At 43.6% G+C, this 26,593-nt stretch overlaps 1 protein-coding gene across 8 annotated transcripts in view; it reads left to right on the top strand.

Annotated features, from left to right (window-relative positions):
* Positions 1-26,593, top strand: part of arhgap32b (Rho GTPase activating protein 32b) — a 645,931-nt gene that overhangs the window by 575,568 nt on the left and 43,770 nt on the right. For all 8 annotated transcript variants that reach the window (XM_068053769.1, XM_068053766.1, XM_068053771.1 and 5 more), the window contains one exon: positions 6,370-6,472. In XM_068053769.1, the coding sequence (XP_067909870.1) occupies positions 6,370-6,472 (103 nt within the window). The remainder of the gene's footprint in view (positions 1-6,369; positions 6,473-26,593) is intronic.

The following is a 26,593-nucleotide window of genomic DNA, read 5'->3' on the forward strand; positions in this document are numbered from 1 at the left end:
AACAAAAAGTGCTGGAAATACTCAGCATATCTGGCAGCATCTGTGGAGAGAGAAGCAGGGTTAACCTTTCAGGTCAGTGACCTTTCATCAGAACTGATGTTCTTTGTTCTTTTAGGCATGGTGAGTGGGCATCCTGTGTGATCGCCAGTGGCCGATATCACATTGAATGGGTAATTGGAAAATATCGGACCATCAAACTCAAGTGTATAGGCTAAGCTAATAGATTTGTTTACAAATAGAGTACACAGATGCAGTAAGACAAAAGAAGGTATGAGAAGTAAAATAAACAGACATATGAAGTCTGCATGTAGCCTTTCAAAACAAAAAAAAGTCTAAAATACTTTTAGTCCTTTTCAGTCACTTATGAGAGAAACACCATAGGATATGAGCTTATGGAGCCCCTTCTGCACACCCTCACACATGGTGAAGGCAGGGAAAAGTCAAGTAATAAAGGACTGCAAGGCCGAACCTCAATTATATTGTTGCCCACTTTCATGTTAAAGTGTCAGCATTTATTGGTCAAATGCACTTCTTAATACTCATTGGGAAATTAAAATGTTTATCATTTGGCAGACTTCAGTACATAAGATATCAACTGTAATTCTCTGGCCATCTAAAGGTCTATTTGATTTGGACTCCTTACAGCAATTGAGGCCATAACATTGCCTGGTATTGGTATCAACACACAAAATACTTACTATCCTTCAAATGACTAATGATCTGATTAGCTTGAGTTCAGAGGTTACTCGGGCTTCTGCCTGACTGCAATTCTCCATCTTACATTAAGGCAAACAAAAGGAGAGACTTGCATTTATATAGCACCTTTCAGAACCCCAGGGCATCGAAAGAACTTTATAGCCAATTAAAAACTTTTGAAACAAAAGCAGAAAATTCTGGAAATGCTCTGTAGGTCTGGCAGCATCTGTGGAGAGAGAAACAGAGTTAATTTTTCAGGTCTCTGACCTTTCATCAAAACTGGGAAAAGTTAAAAATCTAATAGGTTTTGAACAAGAGAAAGGAGGGAGGGTGGGAAAAAGAACAACAGGGAAAGTCTGTGATAGGGTGGAGGGCAGGAGAGGTTAAATGACCAAAGTGTTCATGGTGCAAGGCCAAAGGGAGTTGTTACAGGTGGTAAGGGGTGTGGATGCTTTCCACTGCTCACCTTTCAACTGCCACAGACACTGTGTTTCATTCTCTGTATTTACTTGCCGAATAAACAGACAGTGACAGGTTTTCTTGTCAGTTTAAAACAGAAGATTAACTATTTGTTAAGCAATATTCATTCCCTGAAATGTTTGCAACACCACTCCGCATGTATGCACTCTCACACGCGCATGCTAGAGAAAACCGATCGAAATGGTAAAGGGGAAGAGTGTGAAAGTCTGTTGTTTCAGGGAAAACCTGTGGGATCCTTCTGGAGGGCGAATTTTGTGGTTGCAGGCCTGGTTGCTGGTTGATAATTGCTGGGCTGTTGCAGCCTTCTGGCAGTCCTCTTTGGGTTGAAGATGGTGCTGATGACTTAGTTCAATTCTGACAGGTAGAAGAATAGTTTTTACAAAGGCACTCCATTGTCTCTGCTGTAGCTGGATTCCCATTTGTCTCAGCAGGGTTTAACTGTGTTGGCTGGAACTGATCTCTCTGTGTGTCTCTCTCTCTCTCGCAACTTTGTTGGAATTCAAGATGGCTTTTTGATCTAATATAAAAGCAAAATACTGCAGATGCTGGAAATCTGAAATAAAAACAAGAAATGCTGGAAATACTCAGCAGGTCTGGCGGCATATGTGGAAAGAGAAGCAGAGTTAATGTTTCAGGTCAGTGGCCATTCATCAGACCACTGACCTGAAACGTTAACTCTGCTTCTCTCTCCACAGATGCTGCCAGACCTGCTGAGTATTTCCAGCATTTCTGGCTTTTTGATCTGTGTGACTGAGGAGAGAGCAGCCTGATCTGGATGTCTGAGTTTTGTACTGGCAAGACCCCCTTTGTTCCTCAAAATAATTACCTTTTAAGGTGAACCTACAAGGTGATGTTAGGTTTCAGTTCTTGCTGAGCTGCACAATGGCCTTTTGATGCCCATATTTTGAGGGGCTGTTCACACTCCATTGTAGTGAAAGTTAGTTGGAGATGAAAATCCTGGGGAAGCCCTTTGCCTTTGTTTGAATATAGCTCACATCCATGTGTGATTATCTGAATTATTTCCTTGATTGGTTTTCAGTCTTAGTTGGCAATGGATGTGGATTACAGTGCAGGAGGTGGTATGAGTCATGTGTCTTGTCCTCCATTTTGTTGACAGCTAATGTTCCAATCTTTTTAAATTTGTTCTAAGTTTTACAACTTGTCAGCTTGTTTCTGTATTGTCATCGCCACACTCCTCGTGAGCGTGACAGTGGTAATGGGACTACTAAAGAAGCAAAAGATGTGTCTAGAGGAGGTATGAATGGTAGAATGATGAACAGCTGCTGTCCAAAAGCAAAGGAAAAGAAAAAAAGAGGGAAACAAGAGAGGAAAAAAACAAACAAGCAGAAAAAACAAAATGGGGGCAGAGATTACAGTCTGAAATTGTTGAATTCAGTGTTGAGTCCAGAAGGCAGTAAAGTGACTAATCAAAAAATGAGGTGCTGTTCCTCGAGCTTACATTGGGCTTCATTGGATCACTGCAGGAGGCCAAGGACGGAAAGGTCAGAGTGAAAGTAAGGTGGAGAATTAAAATGACAGGTGATTGAAAGCCCGGGAGAACGCTTGTGAACTGAACGGAACTGTCCCGCAAAGCAGTCATCCAGTCTGCGTTTGGAATTCCTTTCGGTAGAGAAGATCACTTTGTGAGCAGTGTATTGTATATACTGAATTGAAGGAAGTACAAGTAAATCGCTGTTTCACCTGGAAAGGACTTTTGAAGTTTAGTCACTTTTGTGTTGTAATAGGGAAACATAGCAGCCAATTTGCGCATAGCAAGGTCCTACAAACGGCAATGAGATAATGACTACATAATCTGTTTTAGAGATGTGAATTGAGGGACAAATATCAGCCATAGCATCTGCTTTTCTGTTTTGGTGGGAAGAGGGGTTGACGTATAGCCTCATCCAGGCACAAGTCAGGAGTATGATGGAATACTTGCCACTTGCCTGGATGGGTGCAGCTCCAACAACACTCAAGAAGCTCAACACCATCCAGGACGAAGCAGCCCACTTGATTGGCACCCCATCCACCAACTTAAATATTTCCTCCCTCCACCACCAGTGCACAGTGGCAGCAGTGTGTACCATCTGCAAAGTGCACTGCAGCAACAGGCCAAGGCCTTTTTGACAGCACCTTCCAAACTCGCAACGTTTAATACCTAGAAGGCAAATGTCAGCAGATGCCACCACTTGCAAGTTCCCCTCCAAGCCACACACCATCCTAATTGGACTACGTCACTTTCCTTTCACTGTGACTGGATCAAAAACCTGGAGCTCCCTTCCTAACAGCACTGTGGGTGTACATACACCAGACGAATTGCAGCGGTTCAAGAAGGCGGCTCACCACAGCCTTCTCAAGGGCATTTTCGGCTGGGCAACAAATGCTGGCCTTGCCAGTGACGCTAACAACCCCTGAAAGAATAAACAAAAAAAAAACACCCGCTGGGCAATTTGTTGTGAAGGTTCTAACTTGGTGTTTCTACACAGTGTCAGATGTCACCATGTGTTAACATGTTTGTGCCTTTATAGCACTGAAATTTTTGTAAGGTTCATGTCTTGTGTAAATCTGGGATGTGATACAAAAATGTAGCCTATGAGGTTTGTATAAACTGGTACAGGAACTGACATTCCTGTTTTAAATCCAACCTCAAGTAGTGCTTACTTAATGAACATCTCCCACCTACAGTCACAGACAGGGGGCACTGAACGATGTTTGCGGCCCTGTTAAAAATAATTGATAGCTCCTCATTAGCTTGGCTGGTTAATGCAGTGAGTAACAGCTTAATCCAGAGAAGAGCAGGGAATTCCCTCAGTGCCACAGCCAATATTCCTCCCTAAACCAGAGGCCCGAATTAAATTAACTGGTCATTCATCTCAGTGCTGCTGCTAGGCATTGTAAAACCAGTGCTGTTTTACCTTGCATAACAAAATGTAAATGCTCTTTGCAGCAAGTTTGAAGTCATTCATTGTTTCTGTGATGCTTTGGGATGTTACTGAGAGGAGTTATATAAATGCAAGGCTTTATTTTCTAAAGTCAACATATCAGGGATTGAACTTGCAAACTCTGTTATTTATGCCTCAATGCCACACAATTTGCTAAACCACTGGGGAGCCATACAGATTAACATCTTTATATTGTGGTCAGATTGCTAGAGCTTGAGGATCCATTGGGAGGCTTACATTTCCTGATCCAATTGTTACTGAGCCTCCAAAGATATTCATTTTTGAATTGAGGGATAAAATTCTACAGGTTTGCGATTGAATGATAGTGAGAACGGGGTGGGGGCAAGTACCCTCAGTATTGGTGGAGAGTTTACACGCTAACGTGTCTTCAGATGTCAGACAAATTGAAGACAACATAATCCCCTTCAATCCTTCACATGTGCTTCTGTCTCAAAACCAGCTGGTTTTTAGGCCGTTAAGGGCAAACTGCATTTTAATTTGGCTGCGTTTGCTGACCATGCTTCCACTAGGTGGTGCTGCACTGGCACATGTGCAAATGCAGCCTCTGCCACTAAAACGTCACAGTCTGCGACGTCAGGCAGCTGCCAGGACTAAAGATGGGGCCGCTCAAATAATCACGCAAAGGCAACCTAAGCACATAACGGCCGGAGGGAGAGAGCGAGCAGGCCGGGAAGGGACTGAGGGAGTGGGCCTGGGGGGGAGCGAGTGGGATGGGGGTGGAGGAGGGGAGCGAGCGAGGTGGGGGTGGGGTGCGGGGTGAGGAGGAGAGCGCACCCGCCGCCACCAAGGTCTTCGGCAACGCTCTCCCCGCTTCCCCCACCCCTGTTCTCTCCCTGGTCTCTGCCCGCGTTACGCGATGATGTCATCAGCGCATGCTCCAACCAGTCCTGGCAATGCGGAATGCAGCGCATGCGCAGAGTGTTGGAGCCAATCTGCACATGTGCGCAGATTGGTGCAGTCTGATGATGTCAGCTACCGGCTGCATTGTCAGTAATCACTTTGTTTTTATTTTCATGCAGTTTTCAAAATCTACTAACTGAATATACAGCCAAAAATGAAAGGAGATAATGGATGCAGTAATGTACATTATTCTCGTTACAAATCTTGTTCTGGAAACTCCGTGCTGTGTTGTAACATAGATACCAATGATTCTGTGTAGTTGACCGACCTTTTTGATGGTGCACGTTTGTACCAGTGTACAAATAAATGCAGTCATCCTTGTATTACCGGAGATTCTGTAATGGGTTGTTCTGTTGTCATTGGCACACCTGCGGTCCAGGGAGAACCTCTGGCAAGTCATGTCTGTCATCGCTGGCAATGTCCAACTCTTTAGAGTCCCCAATCTGTCAGTACAATGAAAATCTGCTTTGTTTTGATCTTCCATGATTTTGGCGATGAGCTTATTGTGATCCCATTTAGCATAAGCAGTGAGAGCTTTGTAAAAGAACCTATAAATCTACCTTATAGAACAGAAACATACTATATGCCCTCAAAGAGTATATGAGCCACATTGCACTCTTCTTGAGAGGGATGTTTTTGCTTATTTATGGTTAATTTATTTGATCACTGAACTGCTGAAGGTGTAACCACTTCAATAACATTTGTTGAAAGCACTATGATGAGATGAGCAAAGTATCTGCCTGGAAATAGAATACAGGAGCTCACTTGTGGTGAAAAACAGTGGGACAGGAACACTGTACCAACCAGTTACAGATAAGTTTGGAGTAAATGATGTTGACCCTTGACCCAGCCTGAGCATCCAGGTGGTTTTACAGAACTGACCTTTATATGATTGTGTAAATTGAGGTCAGTTAATTTGTCTGTCTCAGTGCAAAAAATGAGCAGTAGTGTTCCTGAAACAGGCTGGTCTGTGGCACAGAGGACTAGCTGCATCTACCAGATTAGATGGGGAAGGAGGGTTGGTTAGGATGAGGTGACTCTACGGTACCCCCGGGGCCAAAAAAACAATGAAAAGTACCTTTTCTCTCAACACGTGCCTGAAAAGTGCACCTGTCCAATACTTAGAACACTTGAACATTTCCAGGTGTATTCCATGATACCTGTACACAGTTATATTTAGCGGTTTATAACCACAGTTTATCTGTTAGAAGCATAGAAAAGGAAATTGCTCACCTGGTATTGAGTGTAAATGTGGCTGTTTTCCTTGCTTTGAATCTGTGAGGAATGTGCTGTTTTTCTATGTTTGTGACTACTCTCCCCTTCTCTTCAGTCCCTCAGGTACTCAAAAGCTGCACAGACTTTATTGAGAGACATGGAGTTGTGGATGGCATCTACCGACTTTCAGGAATTGCATCCAATATTCAGAAGTTACGGTAAGCTACTACAGTAGAAGAATGGAAGGTTTGCCATGACAGCTGATCTCACCCAACATCTTCGTCTTAAGTCTCTTTAAAAGTTATCAGTTGCCAACTGGAGTTATAAGCAGTATGTGAAAATAAGGAAAGTACATTGGCACAGTGTCCCGCTCTTTACAATGGGAGAGTGAGCTCAACTATTTTACTGTGAAGCAGCATTCAATAGAGATGAAAAGTTCCCATGTGGGAGACTGAGGCACTGATGGTATATTCCAGCAAGGGAAAAGACAGGGGAACTAATGCCAGGGCTCCTTGGATGATGAGGGAGATAGTGAATATGATGTAACAAAAAATGAAGGTGTATGTTGTATGTCAGGTGAATTCTTCAAATGAGAAGCAGGCCAAATAGAATGAGTTGAGCGGGAAGTGAAGAGGAAAATAAGACTAGAAAAGAAAGATATGAGAATAGAATGGCAGTTAACGTAAAATGGAACCCAAAATCTTCTACCGGCATGTAAATAATCAGATATTAAGAGGTAGGGTGTGGTCTGTTAGGGACAAAGAGGGTGATATATGCTTAGAGATGCAGGGCAAGGCTGGAGTACTTAATGAGTACTTTGTATCAGTGTTTACTAAGGAAGAGGTGCTGACAAACTATCAGTAGAAACAGATGGTAAAGGTAATGGATGGGGTGAAACTTGATAGGCAGGATGTACTGGAAAGGTACATCCTTATAGTAGATTAAAAGCAAAATACTGCGGATGCTGGAAATCTGAAACAAAAACAAGAAATGCTGGAATCACTCAGCAGGTCTGGCAGCATCTGTGGAAAGAGAAGCAGAGTTAACGTTTCGGGTCAGTGACCCTTCTTCGGTCACTGACCCGAAACGGTAACTCTGCTTCTCTTTCCACAGATGCTTATAGTAGATTAGTTGCCTGGTCCGGATGGTTTGTATCCCAGGTTGCTAAAGGAAGTGGGGTGATGATAGCAGAAGGACTTACCATAATCTTCCCTAGATACGGGGGAAGTGCCAAAGGATTGGAAAGTGGCAGATGTGACACCCTTGTTCAAGAAAGGGTGCAAGACATTCCTAGTAACTACAGCTTAACATAAGTGGTGGTTAAGGGTTTAGAAACAATAATCAAGGAAAGAGTTAATAGGCACTTTGAGAGGTTTGAATTCATTAAGGAGAGCCAGCACAGATTTTTAAAGGGCAGTTCGTGTTTGACTAATCTAATTGAATTTTTGATAAAGTAACAGAGAAAGTTGATGAGAGGAATGCAATGGATGCTGTCTATATGGATTGTAAGAAAGCATTTGACAAGGTACCACATGAAAGGCTGGTTAACAAAACTGAAGTTCATGGAATAGGAGGGTCAACATCATCTTGAATAAAAATTTGGCTTAAGGACAGAAAACAGCGAGTTGTGGTAAATGGTAGTTTTTTGGTCTGGAATATGGTAGATTGCGATGTTCCCCAAGGGCCAGTACTAGGACCACTGCCTTTATTTGTGTTACGGTCACTTGGTGAGGAGTTCAGGTGGTTCCTACTGTTCAGCTCCCACCTGAGCCGAGCATGTGTTCTGTTATTAGGGTTTAACCTCTTTGTGTTTTATTTGTCAAATAAACAGACAGCGATAGGATTTCTTGTAGGTTTAAAATAAAACCAATTATTTATTGATCAATACGCCTTAACACGAAATTGTCGCAGCCACATCCACTCACGCACTTGCTCGCACACGAGCTCATGTGCATGCATGTGCGCACGCACACGCACAGACACACACGCAAGAAGAGAACAGAGTGGAAAAGTGGGTAAGCAATGGTGAGCGGGGGTGGGTTTCGGGGGTTACAGTAAACCTGTTGAATTCTCCTGGAAGTCAAGTTCTCGTTGGTTGCAGGCCTGAGGTGTTTGGTGGTTTCTCTTCTGTTTGAAAGTTCAGTTGAAGACAGTAGATCACTTCTAATTAACTGCTGTGTAAATATAGATGTAGAATTCGAAAGCATGGTGTGTCCTTTCTAGCTGGCTGGATTTTCTCAGTCCCTTTAGCTGGAAACAAGCTTCTTGGATGCTTCTTTCTGGTTTCTCTCTCTCTCTCTTTGAGGACTACCCTTTTAAGATACAAAGTTTGGCACATCATCTCAGAGTCATAGAGAGATACAGCCCACCGAGTCCGCGCCGACCATCAACCACCCATCTTCTGGTAGGAGACACTTTGGTCTCTCCCTCATTGTGACCACACAATGGCCCAGAAAGGGAATAATCCAGTTATGATATTTCCATTTCACACCTTCTTTGTTTCAGAAGAACCCATTCAATCTGAGAATATTTCAGGATGTGTGTAGGATAGCTGCAGTTGATACCTCTTAGCTTTGAAGGTATTCCTTTGTTCCTGTCAGACTGTTGAATATATAAAAGCTAAGTCTTTTAACTGTCATTGGCCATTTGGGAGCACATTGTTCACTTTTTAAAAGAAAGGTCTAGTTTTTAAAAGACAAAGTCAATTTTTATAACTCTTTAGCTTTAGTCCATAATTTTTCATCAGTGCACTTCTTGTACGCATGACACCTCTCCCAAAAAGGGAAAATAATGAAATTCCTCGGGCTTTTAATGTTTTATGGGCTTAGAAAGAAGGAAAGGAAAAGGTAAGGTATTAGGGTCACACCATTGCACACATGGCACCCATATCTGAAACTCTCAACTGCTACAGCTGACATTGTCTATAATAATCATTTCTTGTTCAAGTTTAAGTTTTTTCATCATCCTTCCTTTGGAGGAGATATCCTTAAACATTGTATTTCTTTTGGTTATGTGTTGTCAAATGGGGTTGTGGTTTCTCAAGCATCAGTTTGTAGTACTTTGGGAACGTTAATCTCAGTAAGCATGTCATTGTTGGTAAAGCTTGTAGTATGCAAATTTCTGTTACTGCATGGTTCTGGGTTGCTTGCAACTTTCCCTGTCTGTAAAAGCTTCAACCCCTTAACTATTGCTTCTGCAATACATAGCTTAAACTATTCAGGTTCTGGCACATTGATAGTTCTTATTTCTAGGATGATAGTGAGTGCTAAATTGTTTTTTTAGCTCCTGTGAGGCATTTGGGATTTCCTCCTGCTCCTTGCTCTTTCTGAGTTCTGAATCTAAAGTGTTGGGTTTGATTAGCTTTGGATTTGGAACCTGATCGTTTGATTCTTCAGTGGGTGGATCCATTGTGACCTCACTTTTCGTTTTCTTGTAATTTTCACAAGTGTTGTTTACTTTAAGGTATTTTACCTTCCCTTTTCCTTTTACTTCAGAGAGTAGATTTTCCCTAATCTGCCCCATGTCCTCTGGCGTACTACTGCTCACAGGTGGTTGTCCAGCTTCCACTGCACTCCTGTGGCACTTCAACTAGGTGAGGCATTTCCTTCACTTTCAGCTTGCCTGTTTGGGAACTTCCTTTGTCCCTATTTAAATCTTTCAACTAGGTTTCAGCTAACCATTATCTCTGGTGTTTTTACTTCAAACTTTTCCGCTTTTATCTTAGCTCCTTTAAATTTTTCTGGTTCTGTCTTGCCCTTTTTAAGTTCCACTGGCTCTATCGCTCACTGTGGGAGTTTTAGGACTTTCTTAGCCCTCTGCAGCTATACAGAGTTTTGTTTGTTCCCCTCAGTTTCTTCAGTCGCCATAGACTGTTCTGGATCCTTCGGGTACAATTCTGTGCTTCCTGCCAAGACATTGCCCAGCAATAGGTCTTCCCCCTGCATGAGTAAGCTCTGAATGATCCCAACCATCACTACTCCAGTGACCAACTTATTCTGTAAGTAAACTTTTACTCAGGGAACCTTCAAGCATTTGCCAGTAAGCCCTTTTACCAATACCGTGGTATTTGTTCTTCTTTCGGGGAGCATTTCTGTAAAGTTGGCTTCCAGTATGGTTTGAAAACAACTGGTATCCCTGAGGATGGTATCTCCTTGCCTGGTGCCTGGGATACAAAAGGAGTCATTTTTTTCTTTGTGTAAAATGTTCTGGTATGTGCTCTGTTCTTGAGTGATAATAGAACACAGACTTACCACTTTCACAGCCACAGAAATGGGCCTGACTGCAGCGCCTCCTGTTGCTTTTCTGAAATACCAACAATTTGTCTGGACGTGCCCAGATTTTCCATGTCGGTTGGACTCCTACTGGTTTATCACCTTTTTAAAGTTGGAGACTGATCTCATTTTCATTCCCTACTCTTCTTTTGAGCCCATTTCTGCTTCTTCTACGTGGCTGCTATCTCTCCCTAGCTTGTAAGAGTTACCAGACCCAAATTTATTCTGAGTTAGGGATTTGTGAATTAACTCATAATCATCGGCCATTTTTGCTGCTTTTCTTACTCTTGTGACTCTTTGTTCTTCAATGTGGGTTCTTACTATCTGGGATGCTATTTTTAAATTCTTCCAGCAACATCACTTCTCTCAAATTTTAATATGAGGGTTCTAGCTTGAGAGATCATATCCAGCAATCAAAAGCCATATGTTTAATTCTTTCAACCTCAATGCAAGTCTGTGCGGGTTTTCTCCTGGTGTGTCTGAATTTCTGTCCATATGCTTCAGATACTAGCTCATAAGAATGTAGAACTGCAGTTTTAGTTTGTTCATGGTCAGAGGAACTTTCTTCTGATAACAGCGAAAATGCTTCTTGAGCCCTATCCATGAACTCGCCTTGTAAGAGGAGAGTTCAAAATTCTTTCGGCCATTTTAGCCTGATAGCTAGTTTCTCAAATGAGATAAAATATGACTCAACCTCCTCCTCATTAAATTTTTGCACTAGTCTGGAGTATTTCAGCATATCAGAGTTTTGCTCTGAATTGAGGAGAAGGTTTGAGTGGCTGGTGGAATTTTCATCTTGCTCTCGTAGCCTTTCTAACTCAAACTGTTTTTCCTCACTTTCCTCTTTTCCTTTTCAAACTGCATCTCCCCTCTTTGAAGTTGCAACCGTATTTCTTCCCTTTTCGTCTGCAACTGGATTCTAGCTAGAGATCCCTTTTCAGACTCTGATTCCATGTTTTCTTCTTCTGGTTCAGGAGTAAGTTTAAAGTGGTTAGCTCGACTCTTCACCAGGTCAGGATTCTTTGCTTTCTGTTTGAAAGTGATTCCCACCTCTATAGCTAAGCTTTTAAAATCTTCAATACTTAATTTATTTAACTTATCACGCGACATGTCTCCCTGCTCTACAAACTGCTTAGCCATCTCTTTTGGTTCTAGCACCGTAGAGCAAAAACACTATACAAGAAAACCTGTTTGTTTACTTTTCCACAACTTTTAAGGCCAGTTTTTCTCCGATTTTCCAAATCTCTCATTTGCCTGGTGGTGCAGACCCTGGCTTCAGCCACCAATATGTTATGGCCATGTGGTGAGCAGTTCAGGTGGTTTCCGCTGCTGAACTCCCACCTAAGCGCAGCAAGTGTGTTTTGTTATTAGGATTTAACACCTTTATGTTTTATTTGTCAAATAAACAGACAGCGACAGGTTTTCTTGTAGGTTTAAAACAAAACCAATTATTTATTGATCAATACGCCTGAACACGAAATTGTCGCAGCTGCATCCACTCACGCATTTGCTTGGACACGAGCTCATGCGCGTGCACATGTACACGCGTGCGCGCGCGCACACAAGAAGAGAGCAGAGAGGAAATGGGGTTAAGTGCTGCTAAGTTGAGGGGGTGTTTCGGACGGTCACGGTAACCTGTTGAATTCTCTCAGAAGACAAGTTCTCGGTTGCAGGTCTGAAGTGTTTGTAGGATCTCTCTTGCTTGAAAGTTCAGTTGAGGACAGTGGATCACTTCTAATTCACGGCTGTTTAAGTATAGATGTAGAATTCGACAGCAGGGTGTGTCCTTTCCGGCTGCCTGCACTTTCTCAGTCAATTTAGGTGGAAACAAGCCTCTTGGATGCTTCTCTCTGGTTTCTCTTTCTCTCTTCGAGGGCTGCCCTTTTGAGATAAAAAGTTTGTCACGTCATCATCTGGTAGGAAACGTTTTGGTCTCTTCCCCATGGTTTTCATACAGTGGCCCAGGATGAAAATAATCCGGTTATGATGTATCCATTTCACACCTTCTTTGTTTCAAAAGAATCCATTGAATTCGGGAATATTTCAGGATGGATGCAATTGACAGACAGTTTGAATATACAAAGGCCAAGTCTTTTGACCTTCGGCGGCCATTTGGAGCACATTGTTCGCTTTTTAAAAGAAAGGTCCATTTTTTAAAAGACAAAGTCAATTTTTATAACTCTTCAGTTTTAGTCCATAATTTTTCATCGTCGCACTTCTTGTACGCATGACATTTGATACAGGTAAATGACTTGGATATTGGCATACAGAGTAAAATTTCAAACTGTGAGGATGATACCAATCAACTGCACCAAAACATAAATAGACTAGCAGAATGGGCAGATAAGTGGCAGATGGATTTAATACAGAGACATATGAGGCGATGCATTTTGGCAGAAAGGATAGGGAGCGACGTTATAGACTTAATGGTACTGTTCTGAAGAGTGTGCAGGGACAGAGGGATATGGGAGTAACAAACATATGAATTAGGAGCAGGAGTAGGCCTTTTGGCCCCTTGAGCCTGCTCTGCCATTTACGAACATACGAATTAGGAGCAAGAGTAGGCCACTCGACGCCACGAGCCTGCTCTGCCATTCAACAAGATCATGGCTGATATGATTGTAACCTCAACTTGACATTCCCGCCTACCCTTGATAACCTTTCACCCCCTTGCTTATCAAGAATCTGTCTACCTCTGTGTTATGACCAGGTGTGAAAGGTGTCCAGGGGTCTTTTACTGTCTTCACCTGGTCTTATTGCAGCACGGTTTAATTTTAAACACATAGTGTTTTGAGATCCCCTTTTGTGAATCCTTGTTCACCACTTCCCAATTATAAGGCAAAGAAATGAGCATAAACAGGCTTTCTTAGGTTTACAGAAGAAAAGTGAAATTTTATTAAAACTTGAACTCTAATTCAGTTAACACCTACGCACTTGCAAATAGGGACGGAAAAGAGCAGAAGAAAAATGAAATGGAGAGGTTTGAGACCATATCAGAAGAGCTTCTTGTTTACTATGCTTCAAGCTCACTGTAGTCCTTTTGTAAGTAGTCTTTCTTTTCATCGGGGCCCAGTATTATTCTTAAGCCTTGTTCATTGTAGGAGACTTTTCTCTCTTGGGGTTCATATGTCTTCAATGGTTTTCGAAGCTGGTGAGAGCGAGATGAGAGCAGACAGGTCTTTTCAGTGCAGGAGTTAATAGCCTTCTCATTTTTAATTCCCCATTGGAAGTTCGAATTCAAAAAACTCCCAACAGTCAGTTAGTCATGTGCCCAAACTGGTCCGACCACGTCTGTTTATGTATTTGGCCATTTTAGCAGTTAATCTGGAATGCTAGCCTTTCCACCTTCAACACCTGGTAATCAAAAGTCCATTGTGGATTAAATTAGAGCAGGGAATAGCCCCTTTGTCCTTTGAAGTGCTGTCTGTTGATATGCTAATGTCTCTCTCCAGCCAAAGTCTCCAGTTGTTTTTTAAAGCAAGTTCTTTCTTCACCGACAACAGTTTACAATTAGTGTTCATGTGGCGAGATATGGTCCATGTTCGCGCAAGCACGATAAAACGTCATTGGATATCCACCCCTCATTCGGCTGGAGGAAGAGGCTGAGTGGGAGACTTTGAGGCTGGAGGTCGATCCCCTCGTTGCAGACCTCGACGCTTCCTCCCCTCAGCCGTTTCCTCCAGACCTCGCTGCTCCCCTGGCCGATTGTTCCTCACTTTGTGCCACCCTGCTCTCTGGCCGCTCGCTCCCCGCCACCATCCCCTCCACCCAGCCTTGAGCTCTGGGCTGCACTGCTTCCCTCCTCTCGCCAACTCGCTCCTAATTCGACCCATCACCCCTTGCTGCTTCGGGCAGCACATGGAGGCTCCGATGAAAATTCAATCATAAAATTCCTTTTGTATTTAATAGGATTACTGGAATATTAAATGCATCTGAGGATTACAGTTAGTACCCTATAACTACACAGTAGTATATTACTGGGCTTCCACCCAACATAATGTAAGGTTAGTTTGCTGGAACGATCTAGCCATGAGCATTTCCTGTGATAAATTGAGCAGCGACATCTTTAATCCTGGCAGCTGCCTGAACGTTTCAGACACTGACGTTCCAGTTGAAGAGCTTGCATTTGTGCATGTGCAAACACTGTGCCACTTAGTGATTGCGTTGTCAGCAAATGCAGCCTATTTTTCAACCGTGACCCCTAGTTCTAGATTCTTCCGCAAGAGGAAACATCTTTTCCACACATTTCCACACCCACCCTGTCAAGATCTCTCAAGATCTTATATGTTTCAATCAAGTGACCTCTTATTCTTCTAAACTCCAGCGGATACAAGCCTAGCTTGGCCAACCTTTCCTCCTAAGATAGCCTGCCCATTCCAGGTATTAGTCTAGTAAACCTTCTCTGAACTGCTTCCAACGCATTTACATCCTTTCTTAAATAAGGAGGCCAATACTGCACACAGTACTCCAGATGTGGTCTCACCAATGCCCTGTATCCCCTCAGGGTCTTGTATGTTTCAATAAGATGACCTCTCATTCTTCAAAACTCCCAATGGATACAGACCCACGCTGTTTAACTAACCCCAATAGAATACCACTTCATGTGCATGGATCTTTGAAGGTGGCAGAACATATTGAGAGAGTAGTTAGCCAACTTTTGGGATCTTGAGCTTCCTAAAAAGAGGTACGGAGTACAAAAGCACCAACTGAACCTTTAGAAACCTCTAGTTTGGCCACAACTGGCGTTTTGCGCGCAATTCTGGTCACCACACTTTGGGAAGGATGTGAGGGTCCTTGAAAGGGCACAGAGCAGATTTACCAGAAAGATTCTTGGGATGAGGGATTTTAACTATAAGGACAGGTTGGAGAGGCTGGGGTTGTTCTCCTTGGAACAAAGGAGGTTGAGGGGCAATTTGATAGAGGTGTACAAGAGTATGATAGTTTTAGATAAGATGATGGATGGTGTTGACAGTCCTTTCAGGCACCAATAACCTGCTCCCTGACACTCAGTTTGGGTTCTGCCAGGGCCACTCAGCTCCTGACCTCATTGCAGCCTTTGTTCAAACCTGGACAAAAGAGCTGAACTCAAGAAGTGAGGTGTGAGTGACTGCCCATGACATCAAGGCAGCATTTGACTGTCTGTAGCATCAAGAAGCCCAGCAAAACTGGAGCAATAGGAATCGGGAGGAAAATTTTCCACTGGTTGTAGTCATACCTAGCACAAAGGAAGATGGTTGTGGTTGTTCGAGGTCAATCATCTCAGTCCCAGGACATCACTGCAGGAGTTCTTCAGGATAGTATCCTAGACCCAACCATCTTCAGCTTCTTCATCAATGACCTTCTCTCCATCATAAAGTCAGAAATGCCGTTGTTGCCTGATGATTGCATAATGTTCAGCACCATTCGCGCCTCCTCAGATACTGAAGCAGTCCGTGTAGAAATGCAGCAAGACCTGGACCACATACAGGCTTGGGCTGATAAGTGGCAAATAACATTCACACCACACAAGTGCCAGGCAATGACCATCTCCGACTTGAGAGAGTTCAGCCATCTCCCTTTGACATTCAATCGCATTACCATCGCTGAATCCCCCACTACCAACATCCTACGAGGTTACTATTGACCAGAAACTGAACTGGACCAGCCATTTAAGTACTGTGGCTACAAGAGCAGGTTAAAGGTTGGGAATTCTGCATCAAATAACTCACCTCCTGACTCCCCAATGCCTGTACACCATCTACAAGGCACAAGTCAGGAGTGTGATGGAATACTCTCCACTTTGCTGGATGGGTGCAGTTTTAGCAACAAGATGCTCGACACCATCCAGGACAAAGCAGCCTGATTGATAGGCAAACCATCCACCACCTTCAACATTCACTCCCTCCATCACCAATGCACAATGGCAGCAGTGTGTATCACCTATAAGATGCACTGCAGCAACTCACCAAGGCTCCTTCGACAGTACCTTCCAAACCCATAACCTCTACCGAGATGGACAAAGGCAACGATGCATGGGAATGCCACCCTCCAATTCCCCTCCAAGCCACACACCATCCTGACTTGGAACTGTATCGCCGTTCCTTCACTGTCACTGGGTCAAAGTCCTGGAACTGCCTTCCTAATAGCAGTGTGGGTGTAACTGCAGTCGTTCAAGAATGTGGCTCAGCACCACCTTCTCAAGGGCAATTCGGGATCGTCTATAAATGCTGGCATAGCCAGTGACTCCCACATCTGTGAAAGAATTTTAAAAAGTAGACAAGGAAAAGCTGTTCCCCTTAGCTGATAGTACAATGGCTCAGGGACACTGATTTGAGGCTTTGGGCAAGAGATGCACTTTTTAATGCAGTGAGTGATAATGGCCTGGAACTCGTTGCTCACGATGGTGGTGGAAGCGGAGATGATGAATGATTTCAAAGGGAAATTGGATGGACACTTGAGGGAAACAAACTTGCAGGGCTATTAGGATAGAGTGGGGGAATGGGACTGACTATATTGCTCTACAGAGAGCCAAGATGAACTCGATGGGCTGAATGACCTTCTGTACCTTTATGACTCTATGACATTTTGGCCAGCGGGTCCCCAGGGAGACTGACTGGGCATCTTCTGGGCAGCAGCTTCCTGCTAACTCTCCTATTTCCTGACAGCACTCCTATTTGCTAATGGGGGCCTGTGGTGACTATGAAGTGAATGTGAAAAATTCAAACACTCACAAATTTGGAGAATTAATCAATGAGCATTATCTAGAAATACAGAAAGAGGAACAGGCCATTCAGGCTGGAAGCCAGATCCGCCATTCAGTAGATCGTGACTAATCTATATCACAACTCTGTTTACCCACCTTTGTTCCATATCCCTTATGTAAATCCATCTATCTGAGTCTTGAAAATTTCAATTGACCCAGCATCCACAGCCTTTTGTGGAAGTTGGTTCCAGATTTCCACTACCCTTTTTGTGGAAGCAATGCTTGCTGAAAATGGCCTAGCTGTAATTTTAAGGTTATGAAACAGAAGTAAATATGCTTGTGCAACTGTGCAGCTTATGTAACAGCTTATGTTATAATGGGAATTTCCACAAGAATGATTTTCCCCTCCTTTCAGTTTCCTGTTCCAACATGTGAGCCAGTTCCACACTCCCCATCATTTTCCACTCCTACTTAGAGTGATTTCAAAACACATATGTTTTACTTGCTAGTATTAACTGCCCCTTGCTGTGCCGTGGTTCCATGGGTATTGGCCACTGTCTGTCACCATGTGAAAGTGATCATTATTCATTTTTCAGCCCAGATGTGAGTAAAGCTTTTCAATCAGAGAGAGCATCGCAACCAAGTATTTCCTATCCTTAGACATCTATAGTTTCAGTAGAGGTTGCTGGAAAGCAATCAAGAATCAGACTTCCTTTCACAGTCCAAATGCCAAGTGCAATACTGTTACTATTACTTTGTGTGAGATCAGAAAACAGTGCTAACGAGAATCAAACCTCAAACGTTCAGGTCCCTGTGGTCCAACTATGCACTGGATATGACTAAACTATAAATGGAGATTAGGCCATTCATTTTTCTCTGAATATCACTCACTGAGGGTTTTTTGCTGCCTATTTGTTTTTATGCTTCTTTGAATGTAACAACAACAGTAACAACTTCCATTTTATATAGCATCTTCAACAGAGCAAAACGTCCCAAGGCACTTCACAGGAATGTATCAGACAAAAATTGACGCAGAGCTGGGACAGCTGAAGTCACAGACACCTGAGTGGCAAAGAGAGTGGGGGATGCATAAGAGGCCGGAGTTGGAGGAAAGCAGATTTCTTGGAGGGTTGTAGGACTGGAGATAGGGAGGAGTGGGACCATGGATGGATTTAATGCAAGAATGAGAACTTTAAATATGTGACGTTGGTAGGCTGGGGGCCAGTGTAGGTTAGCAAGCACAGGGCTGATGAGTGAATGGGACTTGGTGCGAGATAGAGTATTTTTGTTTTATTCATACATGTGATGTGGACATCGCTGGCTATGCCAGCATTTATTGCCCATCCCTAATTGCCCTTGGGAAGGTGGTGGTGAGCTGCCTTCTTGAACTGCTGCAGCCCATGCGGGGTGGATACACCAACAGTTCTGTTAGGAAGGGAGTTCCAGGATTTTGACCCAGCAACAGTGAAGGAACGGTGATATAGTTGCAAGTCAGGATGGTGTGTAACTTGGAGGGGAACTTGCAGGTGGTGGTGTTCCCATGCATCTGCTGCCCTTGTCCCTCTCGGTGGTAGAGGTCATGGGCTTGGAAAGTGCTGTCTAAGGAGCCTTGGTGCGTTGCTGGAATGTATCTTGTAGATGGTGCACACTGCTGCCACTGTGTGTTGGTGGTGGAGGAAGTAAATGTTTGTGGATGGGGTGCCAATCAAGTGGGCTGTTTTGTCCTGGATGGTGTTGAGCTTCTTGAGTGTTGTTGGAGCTGCACCTATCCAGATAAGTGGAGAGTATTCCATCACACTCCTGACTTGTGCCTTGTAGATGGTGGACAGGCTTTGGGGAGTCAGGAGGTGAATTACTTGCCGCAGGATTCCTAGCCTCTGACCTGCTCTTGTAGCCACGGTATTTATATGGCTACTCCAGTTCAGTTTCTGGTCAATGGTAACTCCCAGGATGTTGATAGTGGGGGAATTCAGCGATCGTAATGCCATTGAATGTCATGGGGAGATGGTTAGATTCTCTCTTGTTTGAGATGATCATTGCCTGGCACTTGTGTGGCGCAAATCTTACTTGCCGCTTATCAGCCCAAGCAAATGGACCCAGTGCAGAGCTGACAGCACCACAGTGTTTGTGGTTTATTGCCTTATAGTATATAGCTTTGGTCAAGGGCTGTTCCCTTTCCCTGCTGTGGATAAAGGCATCATCTGGAATCTGACATCTGTTCGTTTGTACACAGAACCAAGTTCCCTGCTCTGTTAAGTTTTCCTGTTAAGTTGGATTTAGATTTTACTTGATTTTCATTGTAAAGTTGCCATTGCCAGGCTTCAGTGAGAGAGTGTTCCTGTAACTCTGTTGTGTATCACTTGGTCAAGGCCTGCAGTGCCTCAGGCAATAATGTTTATGGATCCTTTCTCAGTACCAGGCACCCACAATGACTTGTATCAGTTTCCAGACCTGTCAAGTCTGTTCCAAGCTTAGTAGCAGAAATCTCACTTATATTTCATTAGCTGCAAGGAAATCCTTCAGACCAGTAAGGTCCCCTTGGATCCTAAAATAGAGAGTCCAGGTTTCCCTTCAGCAGCATATTGCTGGTCACTGTTTGTGGTCTGTGGCTTTGACTCCATATTTGGGATTCAAGAGATGTCGGGTCTCAGTTGGTGTTATAGGCGTGGAGTATGCCTCAATTTAGTTTCTATTGGGAATATTGTGCGCCTGTCCGTTAGATTATATATTATTAATGGAACAAGAGTGACATGGTAGTGTTGATAAAAATCTGACAGAAAATGTTGTAACAGAGAGATTGTAGGTGGGAAACCGATCAGCTGCATGCTTTTTCTGTCTACTGTCCAGGAATATGAGAGTGATATTAGAGCTGCTTTGATATCGGGGTAGTCTTGGGCACACATGCAATTTAGAAAGCATGAAAAGTTGTTGAATGGAAAAGAACTATTTAGTATAAAAGAAAACCCTGACCTTCCTGGAGGCAGCTTTTATCTGAGCAGAGGAGATAAAGTAACATTATTGAGAGAGAAAATGGATATGGGATGAGCATTTCAGATCACACATTGAGAGCACATTTTTTGTAGCTGGTTTGAGTGTCTGTTCTCCTTTCATGGGGTTCGTTGTTCATTGGGCAATTCAGATCAGACAAGCTTCAATTCTGCATTACCAGTATCTTGAAAGGGTTCTGCCTTAAAAGTCTGCAGTGCTGATTGAAAGAATCAGTTGGTGTGACTATAACTCGTGGTGTGGGACAGTGCAGTTACAGGAAAGCTGCAAAATGATTGGTTGGTGAGTTACTGCTGTTAGGGAATAACTCTAAATAGCTGGGTAAGTAACTAAAAGGTCTACAGTTTTTTTAATATAGTAGGTAGTTTTTTTTTTAGGGAATCAAGGTCCCTAGTGTAAATAATCTACTTTTTGGATAATTTAAGAGGATAAATTAAGGGTAAGTCATGGCAGGGCAGCTCGTCAGCGTGGAGTGCTCCTCCTGTGCAATGTGGAAAGTCAGGGACACTTCTAGTGTCCAGGGAGAACATGTGTGTAGGAAGTGTCTCCAGCTGCAGCTACTCAAAATCCGAGTTTCAGATCTGGAGTGGCGGCTGGAGACACTGTGGAGCATCTGCAAGGCTGAGATCATCGTGGATAGCACGTACAGGGAGATGGTCACACCTCAGGTAAAGACTGCTCAGGCAGAAAGGGAATGGGTGACTGCCAGGCAGAGTAGAAGAACTGGGCAGGTAGTGCAGGAGTCCCCTGGGTCCATCTCCCTCTCTAATAGATTTTCCACTTTGGATACTATTGGGGGAGATAGCTTCTCAGGGGAATGCAGCAAGAGCCAAGTCTGTGGCACCACGGGTGGCTCAACTGCACAGGACGGGAGGAAAAGTAGTGGAAGAACTATAGTGATGGAGGATTCTATCGTAAGGGGTACAGTTAGGCCTAAAACGTGACTTTGGGATGTTATGTTGCCTCCCTGGTGCTAGGGTCAAGGATGTTACGGAGCGGCTACTGGACATTCTGAAGGGGGAGGGTGAACAGTCAGTGGTCGTGGTACACATTGGTACCAACGACATAGTTGAAAGAAGGATGAGGTCCTGCAACAAGAATTTAGGGAGCTAGGTAGCAGATTAAAAAGCAGGACCTCAAAGATTGTAATCTCTGGATTACTCCCGGTGCCACACGTGCTCGTGAGTATAGGAATAGGAGAATAGAGCAGATGAATGCGTGGCTGAGGAGATGGTGCAGGAGGGATGGCTTTAGTTTCCTGGATCACTGGGTCTATTTTTGGCAAAGTTGGGACCTGCACAAGTTGGACGGGTTGCACCTGAACTGGAATGGGACCAATATCCTTGCTGGGAGGTTTGCGGGTGGGGGGGGTGTTAAACTAATTTGGCTGGAGGATGAGATACAGAGTGGAGGTACAGTTGGGGGTGATGCACAGTCAAATACAGGAGAAACTGAGATAGTCTGGAAGGCAGAGCAAATATAGACCTGTTAAGGCACAAGTGAAAAATGCAAGGCTGGATTGCATCTATTTTAATGCAAGGAGTCTTACTGGTAAGGCAGATGAATTGAGGGGATTGATTAGCACATGGGATTGTGATATTATTGCTATCACAGGGACATGGTTGAGGGAGGGGCAGGACTGGCACCTCAATATTCCAGTGTATAGAATCTTCAGGCGAGACAGGGGAGGGGGTAAAAGAGGAGGTGGCATTGCATTGTTGATCAAGGAGTCAATTACTGCAGTAAGGAGGAATGATATCTTAGAAGGTTCCCCAAATGAGTCCATACGGGTAGAACTTAAAAACAAAAAGAGGGCAATCACTTGGCTGGGAGTGTACTCAGGCCTCCAAACAGTCAGTGAGAGATAGAGGAGCAGATATGTAGGCAAATCTCAGAGAGGTGTAAAAATAATAGTAGGGGACTTCAACTTCCCCAGTATCAACTGGGATAATCTTAGTGCAAAAGGCTTAAAGGGGGCGGAATTCTTAAAATGCATACAGGAGAGCTTTTTGAGCCAGTACGTAGAAAGTCCTACAAGAGAAGGGGCAGTACTGGACCTCATCCTAGGGAATGAAGCCAGTCAAATGGTAGAAGTGTCAGTGGGGGAGCATTTCAGGGACAGTGACCATAACTCTAAGATTTAAGGTATTTATGGAAAAGGACAAAGATGGACCGGAAATGAAGGTACTGAATTGGGGAAGGCCGATTTCAATATGATAAAACAGGATCTGGCCAAAGTGGACTGGGAGCAGCTACTTGGAGGAAAGTCTACATCAGACCAGTGGGAGTCATTCAAAGAGGAAATAGTGAGAGTTCAGAGCCAACATGTACCCGTTAAGCTGAAGGGTAGGACCAACAAGTCCAGGGAACCCTGGATGTCAAGGGATATAGAGGATTGGATTAGGAAAAAAAAGGGGGCTTATGGCCGATACAGAATGCGAAAGCAGCAGAGGCACTAGAGGAGTACAGAAAGTGTAGGGGGGTACTTAAAAAAAGTAATTAGGAGAGCGAAGAGGGGACAGGAAAAAAACACTGGCGGGCAAGATAAAGAAAAATCCTAAGGCGTTTTATAAGTATATTAAAGGCAAGAGGATAACCAGGGAAAGAGAAGGGCCCATTAGGAACCAAAGTGGCAATGTGTGTGTGGAGCTGGAGGACATAGGTGAGGTTTTAAAAGATTACTTTTATCTGTGTTCACTATGGAGAAGGACGATGTAGGTGCAGAGATCAGAGAGGGGGATTGTGATATACTTGAACAAATTAGCATTGAAAGGGAGGAAGTAGTAGCTGATTTTGCAGGCTTAAAAGTGGATAAATCCCCAGGCCCAGATGAGATGTATCCCAGGCTGTTATGTGAGGCAAGGGAGGAGATAGCAGGGACTCAGACACAAATTTTCAAATCCTCTCTGGCCACAGGAGAGGTACCAGAGGATTGGAGGACAGCAAATGTGGTACCATTATTCAAGAAGGGTAGCAGGGATAAACCAGGTAATTACAGGCTGGTGAGTCTAACATCAGTGGTTGGGAAACCATTGGGAAAAATTACGAGAGACAGAATTAATCTCCTCTTGGAGAGGCAGGGATTAATCAGCGATAGCATGGCTTTGTCAGGGGGAGATCATTTCTAACTAACTTGATTGAATTTTTTGAGGCGGTGACTAAATGTGTAGATGAGGGTAAAGCAGTTGATGTAGTCTACATGGACTTCAGTAAGGCTTTTGATAAGGTCCCGCATGGGAGATTGGTTAAGAAAGTAAGAGCCCGTGGGATCCAGGGCAATTTGGCAAATTGGATCCAAAATTGGCTTAGTGGCAGGAGGCAGAGGGTAATGGTCGAGGGTTGTTTTTGCGAGTGGAAGCCTGTGAACAGTGCTGTGCCACAGAGATCGGTGCTGGGACCCTTGCTGTTGGTAGTGTACATTAATGATTTAGACGTGAATATAGGAGGTATGATTAGTAAGTTCGCAGATGACACGAAAATTGGTGGTGTTGTAAATAGTGAGGAGGAAAGCCTTGGATTACAGCTGATATAGATGGGCGGAGCAATGGCAAATGGAATTTAATCTTAAGAAGTGTGAGGTGATGCATTTTGGTAGGACTAACAAGGCAAGAGAATATACAATGGGTGGTAGGACCCTAGGATGTACAGAGGGACCTTGGTGTACTTGTCCATAGATCACTGAAGGCAGCAGCACATGTAGGTAAGGTGGTTAGGAAGTCATATGGGATGCTTGCCTTTATTAGCTGAGGCATAGAATATAAGAGCAGGGAAGTTGTGATGGAGCTGTATAAAACGCTAGTTAGGCCATAGCTGGAGTTCTGCGTACAGTTCTGGTCACCACACTATGGGAAGGATGTGATTGCACTGGAGGGGGTGCAGAGGAGATTCACCAGGATGTTGCCTGGGCTGGAGCCTTTCAGCTATAAAGAGAGACTGAAAAGGCTGGAGTTGTTTTCCTTAGAACAGAGAAGGCTGAGGGGGACATGATTGAGGTATACAAAATTCTGAAGGGCATTGATAGGTTGAATAGGAAGAAACTTTTCCCCTTAGCGGAGGGGTCAATAACCAGGGGGCATAGATTTAAGGTAAGGGACTGGAGGTTTAGAGGGGATTTGAGGAAACATTTTTTCACTCAGAGGGTGGTTGGAATCTGAAACGCACTGCCTGAAGGGGTGGTATAGGAAGGAACCCTCACAACATTTAATAAGTATTTAGATGAAATGTCGTAGCATACAAGGCTACGGGCCAAGTGCTGGAAAATGGGTTGAGAATAGATAGGTGCTTGATGGCTGGCACAGACACGATGGGCCTGTTTCTGTGATAAATAACTCTATGATTCTACTCCTTATTCAAGATCTGCTGATCAGAGTCCATCATTTGCCTTTGGCATGTGTTCAGCTGCTAAATGTTTTCAGTGCCATGCAAGGTTCCCATCCAAGCCACACAACATCCTGACTTGGAACTATATCGCCGCTCCTTCACTGTCACTGGGTCAAGATCCTTGAACTCCCTTGCTAATAGCACTGTGTGTGTTCATACCCCACATGGACTGCAGTAGTTCAAGAAACCAGCTCACCGCCACCTACTGAAGGGCAATTAGGGATGGGCAATAAATGCTGGCCTGGCCTGACCCCCACATCCCATGAAACAAATTTTTTTAAACTGCACCTTTTATTGAACAATTATCCCTAGCTGAGATTTGAATTTTGTCCCCTTTTTTTGCAATTTTATAGCTGAATTTGCATAAGTCTCGGCGGGGTGTCTGCTGTGCTAATTCCTGGCAAGTGGGTCTTTCATGTGCAATGACAACATCAGTATATCCTCAGCAGATTCACTAAATCTGTTAAAAAAATTCTGCTGCAAACAAGCACATCACTGATGCCAATGTGAATGCTTTTAAAGATTATTACCCTGCTGTTACCCACAAACTCAACGAGTTTCGGTCACTGGCAGTATAACCACCCCGATAATAGGTTACCTTAACATCTACAAGTTTAGTATTTGTACGATTGTAGGGCCATTTTATTTTCCAACCAGATTGACACCAATTGGGAGTCTCAGCATAAAGGCTAGAGAATCATATTGGATTTTGCTCATCTTTATGACCATGCTTCAGTTTAAATTTTGTATTCCGTGTAGTTTTCTGACATTGACTGTTCCAAATATTCTTTTGTCAGAAGTTTGTGTCTATCAACTGGCTGAAACTTGACCAGCATTCTCTAAGTTTGCACAGTATAATGTTCAGTTTTCTGTCAGCAGATTAAAGGAGGGACATAAACAAAATGAAAGCACAAGTAACAGGATGGAGTTTATTTGAGAAAACCTTTAGCCCTCTGAAGATTCATGTTCCATATGCATTCCCTTCTTTCTAAGAAAATGTTTCTGTATAATTAATGTTTGTGTAGATATAGAGGGTAACCCCAGAATACTTCAGAAAATAGTTATTGCAGGCATTATTTATAAGTGAGTTACACCTAGTGTTCTCATCACGCATACACTAGTAACCTCATTGCACACCACCAGTTCAGGAACCTCTACAAGACCTGGAGTCAACCTCCTGTGAAGTAGAGTTGATAAGAACTCCTAGATGTCACAGCCAATTCTTTCTAAATACTCTAACATTTTAAACTAACTTTATAGACTCAGCTTAGTCAAATCTAGTGTTTGGATTTTGATTCTGGCTATTTGCGTGTGCAAACTGTCCGGTCAGGTGACCTTTTTGATGCTTTGTTTACAGCAGTGGTATAGCTTCACAGAAAACCTGACCTAGGAATTGGACTGCTCCTTTTAACACTTGCTCGTGACCAAGTACTCACTTTTGGGTGCTGTTACTGTAATGCCAACTGGTACTATCTAATAAACAGTTACCTTGCTGGTGTTTTCATTGGGTATTTGCATCATATCTGTGTTTCTTTCTGTCTGAAGTCAGATTTATTTTCTATTTTTGCTAATTATTTCCTTTCTTCCTTTCCTGAAGACACTGACTCTCACTGGGTTGCAGCTTCCATAGACACTGATTCTCACTGGGGTATGGGTTCCACAGACGTGACCAACCGATGGGATAAAGTTCCACAGAAAGTATTTCTCCCAGGGTGCGGGTTCCATGGACAGTATTTCTTCCTGGGATATGGGTTCCACAGCCATTGCTTCTCCCTAGGGTACAGGTACCACTGATACTGCCTCTCCCTGGGGTCCGGGTTACACAGACACAGTCTCTCCCTGGGGTCTGGGTTACACAGACACTGCCTATCCCTGGGGTCCGGGTTACACAGACACTGCCGCTCCTTGAAGTTTGGGTTACACAGACACTGACTATTGCGTCCTTGCCCGATGGCTGCACGTTGATGCATTTCCCAATGCAGCGCTGGATAAATGATTAA

The sequence above is a fragment of the Heterodontus francisci genome, chromosome 22, assembly GCF_036365525.1.
Source record: "Heterodontus francisci isolate sHetFra1 chromosome 22, sHetFra1.hap1, whole genome shotgun sequence".
NCBI lineage: Eukaryota > Metazoa > Chordata > Chondrichthyes > Heterodontiformes > Heterodontidae > Heterodontus > Heterodontus francisci.